Raw genomic sequence first — 9,219 nt, forward strand, 5'->3', positions numbered from 1 at the left:
CAGGGAGATGAGTTGTCAGAGCCCTTAGTAATGGCGTGCTTAGTTAATGTAAGACCTCCACTAATGACTGAGATAAATCTATTCCCAGATTGGAAAGCAGGCTGAATGTAGTTCTGGTTTTCAGGCTTTGCAATTAGTCTGGTTGGGCTCTTTGAACTATTTTTGGTATGTTTCATGACAGAAATCTTAGGAAGAGACACTTTGCAGTTAGGTATTTTATGTAGATATTAATTGTATACTTTTTGCTTAAATAACAGCTTTAAGAGCCTTACAGCATTGGTAAGCTGTAACTTTACTTAAGATCATCAGATGATATTTCTGTCACCACTGTTAAGAGATGTAGCATTTTTATGTATCAAAATGAATTAACAGCAGAGTGCAGTAAAGGATGCACAGATTAATTTTTTTTTAAGTTCTGTCCACTACTCTTAAGTAATGGAAAAAGCAAACTTCATTCACAACAGTCTTGTCTTTTTTTTTTTTTTCCCAAGTCTTTAACCAGACTGTCAATGTATTTGGAAACCTTTAAATATAAAGGTGCATAGCGAGGAGAGTACAATTTGCCATTAGTCCCACGTGGTACAGATAATCAGAAACCTAAATATACCTTATGAGTTTGTAATCCTCTCTCTTGCAGCTTTTGGGTTTCTTTTTTTCATTGGGTGTTCATGGACAACATTTTGCATTTTTTTAGGCGAGTCAGAGAACTGAACAGCAGCAACACAAAAAAGTTCCTGGAAGAGAGAAAAAGGGTAACTATAACCTTGACAAAGTCACTGGACACTATTTCTGGATATTCATTTTTATTTATCTGTGTTGAGAATCCAGCTGTAGTAAACAAACAGATGTTTGTTTTTTGTTCCACATACTTGTAGTGTAAAAGATCTAACATCTATGTAAGAGGAAGATATTTTAAATTTACAAAATTCCTATTAATTGTTCTGTATTTGCTACTTTTCTGTAATATATCTAATGTGTGCTATACGTATATTATATTAATAGCTTTTCTTAAGATTGGGTGATTTAATAGGCCTTGTGAAGTTTTTGCCATCCAAATGGGGCAAGACAGTGCATATATGTGTGTTTCAAGTAAGTTTTTAATTTGCTTGTTAATAATGTGTTAATTTCCCCCCTATTATTTCCCCTTGCTTACAGCTGGCAATGAAGCAGTCAAAGGAAATGGATCAGTTGAAAAAAGTTCAACTTGAGCATTTAGAAGTCTTGGAGAAGCAGAATGAGCAGGTATCTTATTTTAAAGGCTTAAAAGAAAAGCAAGCTAGTGAAAACAGTAACCAGAATCAGGCTGAGTAGTGCGCTTCTGAATGTAAGTCATTACCAAACTTGAGAAAATGACCTTGTTTGTCGACACTCACCTACTCAGGGAGTTAAAATGAAGAGGTGAGGAGACTTAAGTAACAATACAGAACCAGATTTTTTTCAGATAAACATGTGAAAGCTAGACTGAGTAGCCAGAGTCTGTCCTTTCAGCTGTTCAGCCACATTGATACTTGTTAGCTAGATATGACAGTCATAAAAGGCCCAGCCTATCCATTTTAATGATTTCCAAAAAGTATCTCAAGCAAATATGTCCTTTATTTTGGAACTTAATTTCTAGTGCTGATTGAAAAATGGAAGTGGAACATATACAGAGCATCTCTGAACTCTTAAGAGAAAGTTTGAACTGAATTCTAGAGATTTATAGTAGCATGGGGAGTTTTATCTGTATTAGTACACCCTTTCCTAATTAAAATACCTTATTATTTTCTGTTAGTTTATAAGCTTTTTTTTTCTTTTAATTGAAAAACTACTTGGCAAGAAAAGGAAAATTCTAATCTTATTTCTGGTAGAAGCAACAGTATGTTCTGAGCAGTTCCCTTGCCGAAGAGTTGAGCCAGCAGAGCTGTAATAATTGCATGGACTTGCAGTAGTGCACTTACACAAATGTAAACTGCAAGGGGAATATACCCAGCAGTTCAATGAGTGGAGAGCAAAGGGGTGCATTTAATACCCATTACTTTCAAGAGCTATGTACTTACTACTTTGTTTATTAAATGTTCAGAACTTGAACACTCTTGGCAGGCATTACAGTGTGAACTAAAGCCATCTTGCAGAAGGGGAGGGAAGAAAAGAGTACGTGCAGATCGAGCATTTCCACTGTCAGGAGAGAGTCCTACAGCCCCAAAAGCTGCAGCCTGGTTAACCTCTAGGGAGGTGACAGCTTGTAGGGTCACAGGCAGTGGCTACCACCAAGCCCCGGCCACCATGGCTCTATGTTCCTATTGCTCCACCTCCCTTCTGGACCACAACCAAAATTCCTGTTCTGTTTCCTCACTGGGTTTCTGTAGATGCCAGCATGAATGGACCTGTCAGTCAGCCTACTTCTGAGCAGTATCTGCACATAAACAAAAGGCGAGGGAGGCGGGTACCCCGGGGGAGGCAGCTGGGTTGCGGCAGATCTGTAGTGCCACTGTAGAGAGCGTGATGGAGAACTCACTGTAACTGTGCTAGCTGACAAAAAATGATGGGCTTGATCTAGAGATAGATGTCATTAGTGGTTTCTTTCCGTTGGCTTTAGAGGGCTTTGAATCCATTTTTTAAAAACATAAGGACAAGAGGAAATTATTATAGTTGTGCTTTTGACCACTATGTGATAAACATGTTATGTATAAGGGATGGAGGTTGCTGGGAAATACGTGCAAATTTAAAGGAGGCACCTCTTTCAGCAATTGGATACTTCCCTCACCGGGGGTTACGTTTTCCACTGCCGAGAGATGGTAGCAGTCTACACGAGGTTGCTCGTGCTCCCACTTCAGTGCAAAGATGAAATCAGCTTAAACCATCGGTTTAATGGAGTAGGATCATTCACATGCTGGTTATCACTTTTGAGTGGGCATGTGGTGGCCTCCACCACAGGGGTAGCCCTTAACAGCTATTTAATTCACTCTAATTTGATCCATCAGAACATGTATTGTCATACCTGCTGTTTTGACTGCTTTGTTTTAGCCCCAAAAGTGCACCAGTGCAAACCCCCAGCTGGGTCTGGTTTCATTGTTGTATACATTGATGTATGAAAGCTAGTTGGATCAAGATAAAGGTGGTATTCATTTGATGAGAATTTCAAAATGTGATTAAGCAAGAGAAGAAATTTTTTCATACAAATATACAATCTAGAAAAGTAGAATTCTGGGTGGAAACTGCCTTCAGTACAAACTGTTATGAATTTAAATTTGTTTTTGTTTATGTATGTTTTTCTTGCATTAATTTTTCAATCTCACTTCAGTTTTCATTCATTTAATTTGCTTCTTGTTGTATTACTCAATTTTGACATTATTATTTTTGTACAAACAGCTTTTGAAATCCTGTCATGCAGTGTCTCAAACACAAGGTAGGATGGATGTATAATAAGTGAGCTATTATTTCAGTGTGCTTTCCTTCTAAATTAAATCATTATCATTGGAGCCCTCCTCGTAAATGCAACCATTGGGAAGTACCATTGACATAGTGAACACAATGTTAAACTTGTTTGCACACAGATATTTGAGCCTGACACAATATTAACAGTATTTTGTGCTTCAGCATCTCAAATTCAGATGCATATGAACAGTGATGTGCAGAGGAAATATTTAGAGATTAACTTGTATTGTACATTAGCTGTCGTTACTGAAAGATATGCTTAGAGTTCTTAACTGTGTCTGTGAGAAGTGTCTATTGATCTAAGAAAACTATTTTAGTGTTAGCATACATACGATTAACTGCTAATGCTGATAGTCAGACAAAGGGTATCCACATATATTAGTATGGTAACAAAATAAGTAATTCCATGCTAAGAATAGCGAAATACAGAATAGATAGCTAGAAACAGCTTTTTAGTGTCTAAAGAAGGGAGGCTTCCAGCACTTTAAAATACACTTCAAAATCCAACACATTACAAGGTACGGCAATTACATTTACTGTGTGGCTGTGCTGCTGTGGCTTCCTAAATAATCGTCACTCACCAGAAATCTCTGTTAACCCCTGTCTTACCAAGGGAAATAGTTGCATTAGGCTTGAACATCCAGTTGTACAGTATTGCCTGATCTGAATGACTTTTTTGAATTGATAACATCTTGCACCCCTGGGGCTGACAGCACCCGCTTCAGTATTTATTTATAGACATATAATGGGGGGGAGGGAAGCATTAATTAAGCTAGGAAAAAATATTTGTATTCTTCTTTTACTGTCTGTGGTTCTTAGATCTCACTAGAGAACAAGCATCTTGAAAGCAAGAGTCCATTAGCTGCCACTCACTTCATGAATTCACTTTAGCTTCAACACTGCCTTCCAGGAGGCTTGTCTTTGAGTGTTGTGCTTGTGTGTCCACGTCAGAATCCACTGTCTGAACCAGTCTCAGATGAGCAAAAACGGGTATCCTAGTCCTATGCTAATGTGTTCTTTGAAGCCAAGTTCTTGCTGAAATAATTCTGTACACCGTACATTGGCATGCAGAATATTTGTAGGACGCTGTGCCAGTAGTTAAGTTGCAAGCCTAAAACATGAAATGTGTGAGTCACTAAGAAACAACCACAAGGTTTTGTTTTATCTGGAATTTCATTTCACACACAGGCAAAATCCAGCCAACATTTCAGAAGAGGTTGTACATATTGATTTATTTATTATGTTTCCATATTTTCATGTTAAAATTATTTCTTCATTACTTTCAAGCTTTTAACTCATTTAAATGAAGAGCGTTGATTAATTTTTAATCATATTTATGACAGTTGCTTTGCTATTATCATAATTACTTTTTTCCCCAAGATGATGATGATGATTATGAAAGTACAGGGCTGCTAGATTTTTCAAGAAGGCATGTATATCACATCTGCACAAACCCACGTTTACCTTGCAAAATGAATAGCTGTGCATCTCATTACTTTAGACCTACATCTGCCTATTTTTGCATATGCACATAGGTGACTCCTTAAGTAGGAGTTTGCATAGCAAAGTTCCTTGTCTAAGTAACATTTACAGCTTTGGGGGGAACATGTTAAATGAAGTCCAGTAACCATTCTTCCCTGCACAACAGATACAGAGCGGTTACACCAAAGGCAGTACTATCCTGGTTTGCCTGTTCCTAAACCTGTCCTAATCCTTGGGAGCTTGACTGTAAAGATAGATGGGTTAGCTTCCCGTCTGGGTCAACTGAGTCGTTTGGGTTATGGATTTAAATACCTTCCCAGTTTTAGAGACCTCAGAGAAAATAAAGAGATGCTGACTCCCAGTTCCTTTAAACTGCAGAGTTCAAAACCAAAGTGCAACTTCTCATCTGTGACTGAGCCACAGGAGGAGTAAGTGTGTGTGTGTGTGTTCGTGCACCTGTGAGAGAGAGGGAGAGGAAGGGAATTTGAAGTGTTCTCTAAGCAGGGGATTCCCAGGCCAGTTACCATTTATATACATCACTTTAACTCTGCTTGCAGAGCCTGAGGCAACCAGAGTTCATAGCGAGGTCAGGCTTACGTTCATTGCTGTATTTTGCACAATGCATTTGGATACAGCTTCAGGTGGATTTCAGTGTGTGTAATCCCATGGAGCATATAGCAGTAGTCTAAGCCTGAGGTGAAAAACACCACATCTGTAATCATAAAGATCTCCAGGCCTGATGGAGATTATTTAAAAAAAAATATTCTTTAAAAAATTATTACTTAAAAATCTTGCTTACTGCAAGGAAGATATTACACTGATGATTTTTTGTCATTCGTTGTCTTCATGATAAAACTAGTCCAGATCATAGATGAGCTCTCTAAACGTTTCAGGAAGTAACACATTCCAGTACTCACACAACAGCAGTGAAGCATACATTCCCAAAGACATTTTGTGTCAGGAGAAAGTCTCGGATTGGTATCTGCCTAGTTTTCTTCCCCAAAATAGGAGCTTCTGCATTTTACCATATACTTCTTCAGAAAGTTAACCCATGAGTCTTGGAATAGGATCAAAAAATATTGCCCAAGAATTTTTAGACATAAGAATTACATCGGATTTTGAAAACAGAATGACACTTGGGGGGTAAACATAATGTTATTACATATACCTTCAGTGTGTTTTGCCTGTGTTTCACTCAGACACTGTCATATAAAACGTGCTTTATTTTGAACAAAAGGTCTAATGCAATGCTTCATGCGGTTATTTTGGATTGCAGGCAAAGGAGATGCAGCAGATGGTGAAGCTGGAAGCAGAGATGGATCGCAGGCCAGCAACAGTGGTCTAAAGCCTCAACAAGCAAATTGAAGTTGGAGAACACAGCATCCTTAAAATGAGACAAATTTCAAAATAACATTGCTGAGGTTGAAGTGTGGGCTTCTTTTGTTTTGTTTTGCCAGGGGGTGTTTGTTGGTTTTTTTTTTAATATAAGAAGTGTAGCTACGGACCACCAAGTCTTAAGATTTGCATTATTTCTTTTTTAACACTGGGCACTGAATTTCTTTTGTTGGATTTCCATAAGAGTCCCCTTTGTTCAGAAAAACACTAATGAGAAGATGAAGACAGTTTTTTAAACCCAGTCCTGTATTCCTTTCTGTATCTCAACAGGCAGCTTGCCTGCATCAGAATTACACAATCAGAGCCTTGAAACACAACAGATATTTTTAACATCATCTCAAATGGCAACAAAACTGTAGTCATGTTATTTACCATTTGTGTTCTCATGTGTGATATGTTGTGTAGAAACCTCATGCTGCCAGATGCTGACAAGCAACAACTCATCCGATGCTCAGTACCTGATGTCATTGAGCCCAGTGAACTGGATCTTCTGCTAAGTCACCGTAATAATCAGTATAGTAAGGAGTTGAGTTGGGGCAATTTAAAATGATATATCAAAGTATTTTTCAGGCAGTAGGCAGTTGAAAGTTAACTGTGTATATTCAGAAGTACAATATGTACAAAGTCATCAGCCAACTTCATCAGCTGTAGCAGTAACTTGACAGGGTATTTCTGCAGTCCAATGATGTCATTCACAAGTGCCATATCAACTCTATCATGTCTGAAAGAAGCCGATATCCTGTAAAAGTTACTGCAATGGTTAGCGTGAGGGAAATACAGTGTATCTGTGCCAAAACTGATCAGTGCTCTAAGGATTTACATATTAGGCACTTTAAGAAAAGTTTACATCCTACATTGCTTGTATAGAAATTGCATTTTGATCCTATTGCTGCAGAACCCAGATACAACAGTTCATTGTAACTTAAAGATTGTTTAAATGGCTTTTGGCAAAAAGTTTGTAACTGTGAAAATGTAAAAAGTATTTATACACTTCAGAATCACAACATTGTAGAAAATCACATACTTGTCGCCACGTGATAAAATTAGTAAACAGAAATGCTAAGAGTATGTTTGCATGTGATACAAATGCTACTAAGACTGTAATGCCTACTATATGACCACAGTCATTCTCCTAGCTGGTAAATACTGAATAAATGTATGGCACAGAATATTGTTTGATTAATTACAAAGACTTTTAGCATAACAAGGTCTCTATATATATGTGTGTATATTAATTACATGGGCATTCTTGATACTTGTAGTAAAAGAAAAGTACATAACTAATTTAATTTTACACAGAAGTATTTATGCAGATTTTCAGAATTTCATATCAGGAATAACCTTTTTATGTCCATTAGATATAAGAACAATTTGCTAATGTGATAATTTGCATGTTTTGAGAGCTTGCTGTAGTTATATTGCAAAACAATGCATGTAAGCATTCCGCTTGGAATTTGTCCATGCTGCCAAATCAAAGATGACTGCATGGAAAACTGGTAGTTTAGAACAAATCAGATTCCTGATTTTAATGTACTAAGCACCAATTACTTTGTTGTATATGCTTGTACAAACAAATTCTACATATTCCTATAAACAAAATAAATGAAAAGAGATAATTATGTTCTTGTCAGTCCTGAGATGAAACTTTCAACTTCTCTAATAAAAACCTTAAAAATTCAAAGCCTTTAGTTTTGACTATAGTGAATGGTAGTGCGGTGGTATTATAACTTGCATTACTTGCAGATTTTTAGTAAGTTGTATTTCCTGTAAAAATGTGCATAGTGTTAATATATTGCTATCACAGCTTATTTAGTCAAAGGAGTCTTATTTCTTTTAAGTGATAGAAGAATTGTGCAGCATCGGTCCTCACAGCACTACAGAACTACCAGAGTACAGTGTAGCAGCACTACGCTGAGATGCAGCAACCAGAGTACAATATAGCAGCACTACCCTGAGAATGCAACCAGGACAGAGGTCAGTGAAGTCTTTAGGTGTTTAAGGCAGGATTTAGACAAACTGGTGATACCTATTCAGAATACCCATTCTGATGCCACTTAACCCCTGGAGGCATCTTCTGCTCCTTTCGATCATAATGTTTTAAAGACAGGTTGTGTACTGGGAACAGCTCTCCCTGCTCTCTAAGCATGGTTTGAGTGCTGGAGGGAGCTGGGAGCAGCAGTGTTTTCAGAGCGTGCCGGACAGGATCCGGCACCTCAGACAAGGCAGTGACTTTTTTTTTTAATTAAATTAAAAACATCTAAAACACCGCTGGTGGAGACAGTGCTGTGAGCTGGAATTTTATGCTGTTGCCTACCACAGTGGTTTCTAGCCAGTAGAGATACAGAGGGAACTGGATGGTGAAGCATTGAACATTACTAGTTTTCTTAAGCTTGCTTACAGCCTGGCTGGAAACCACTGCCCTACCTGTTCAAGGAATAACTGGAAATGGAGGACCTGGGTTCAGCTCATGTCCCTCTCTGAGAAAAATCAAACCTGCCTGTCTTAATACCCAGGTGAGTAGCCTATGCATAAGGGAATATGCTGGGTTTGGAAGGCTAGAAAATACTGTCCACAGCCTCCTTTTTGGTCTGTGCTCACTGCTCAGCCAGGAGCAAGACATTTATCAAGTCAGAGAGAAAATGTGCTTCTGTGAAACCACAGAGTGGGTAGGCTCAGCTCCCAGAACTGTTATGTACTTAATCCATTGACGATTTAGCATAAAACGCAGACAGTTGTTTGAAATTAAGTGATTACTTTTGTTAGCAAAGTATTTTGAAATGCTGTTTAAGTAGTATTTGACTCAAAAATTATTTGAAGTTGGGCCGCTAATGTAATGAGGTGAGAATTTCCATTGAGATGAAATCGGCTAATCAATTTGAACATTGATATTGAGTTAAAGCAGTTTAAAATGTCATTCCCTGCCGGGGT

General features: G+C 37.9%; 1 protein-coding gene across 6 annotated transcripts in view; it reads left to right on the top strand.

Moving 5' to 3' along the window:
- PLCB4 (phospholipase C beta 4) overlaps positions 1 to 7,972 on the top strand; it is a 208,706-nt gene extending 200,734 nt beyond the window's left edge. For 4 of the 6 annotated variants that reach the window (XM_037405510.1, XM_037405509.1, XM_037405511.1 and 1 more), the window contains 4 exons: positions 695 to 752; positions 1,156 to 1,242; positions 3,349 to 3,385; positions 6,173 to 6,261. In XM_037405510.1, the coding sequence (XP_037261407.1) occupies positions 695 to 752; positions 1,156 to 1,242; positions 3,349 to 3,385; positions 6,173 to 6,261 (271 nt within the window). Of the gene's footprint in view, positions 1 to 694; positions 753 to 1,155; positions 1,243 to 3,348; positions 3,386 to 6,172 lie in introns of all 6 variants that reach the window. The other 2 variants (XM_037405513.1, XM_037405514.1) reach the window with 2 other exon arrangements.
- Positions 7,973 to 9,219: the final 1,247 nt, after the last annotated feature.

Source organism: Falco rusticolus, chromosome 12 (genome assembly GCF_015220075.1).
Source record: "Falco rusticolus isolate bFalRus1 chromosome 12, bFalRus1.pri, whole genome shotgun sequence".
NCBI lineage: Eukaryota > Metazoa > Chordata > Aves > Falconiformes > Falconidae > Falco > Falco rusticolus.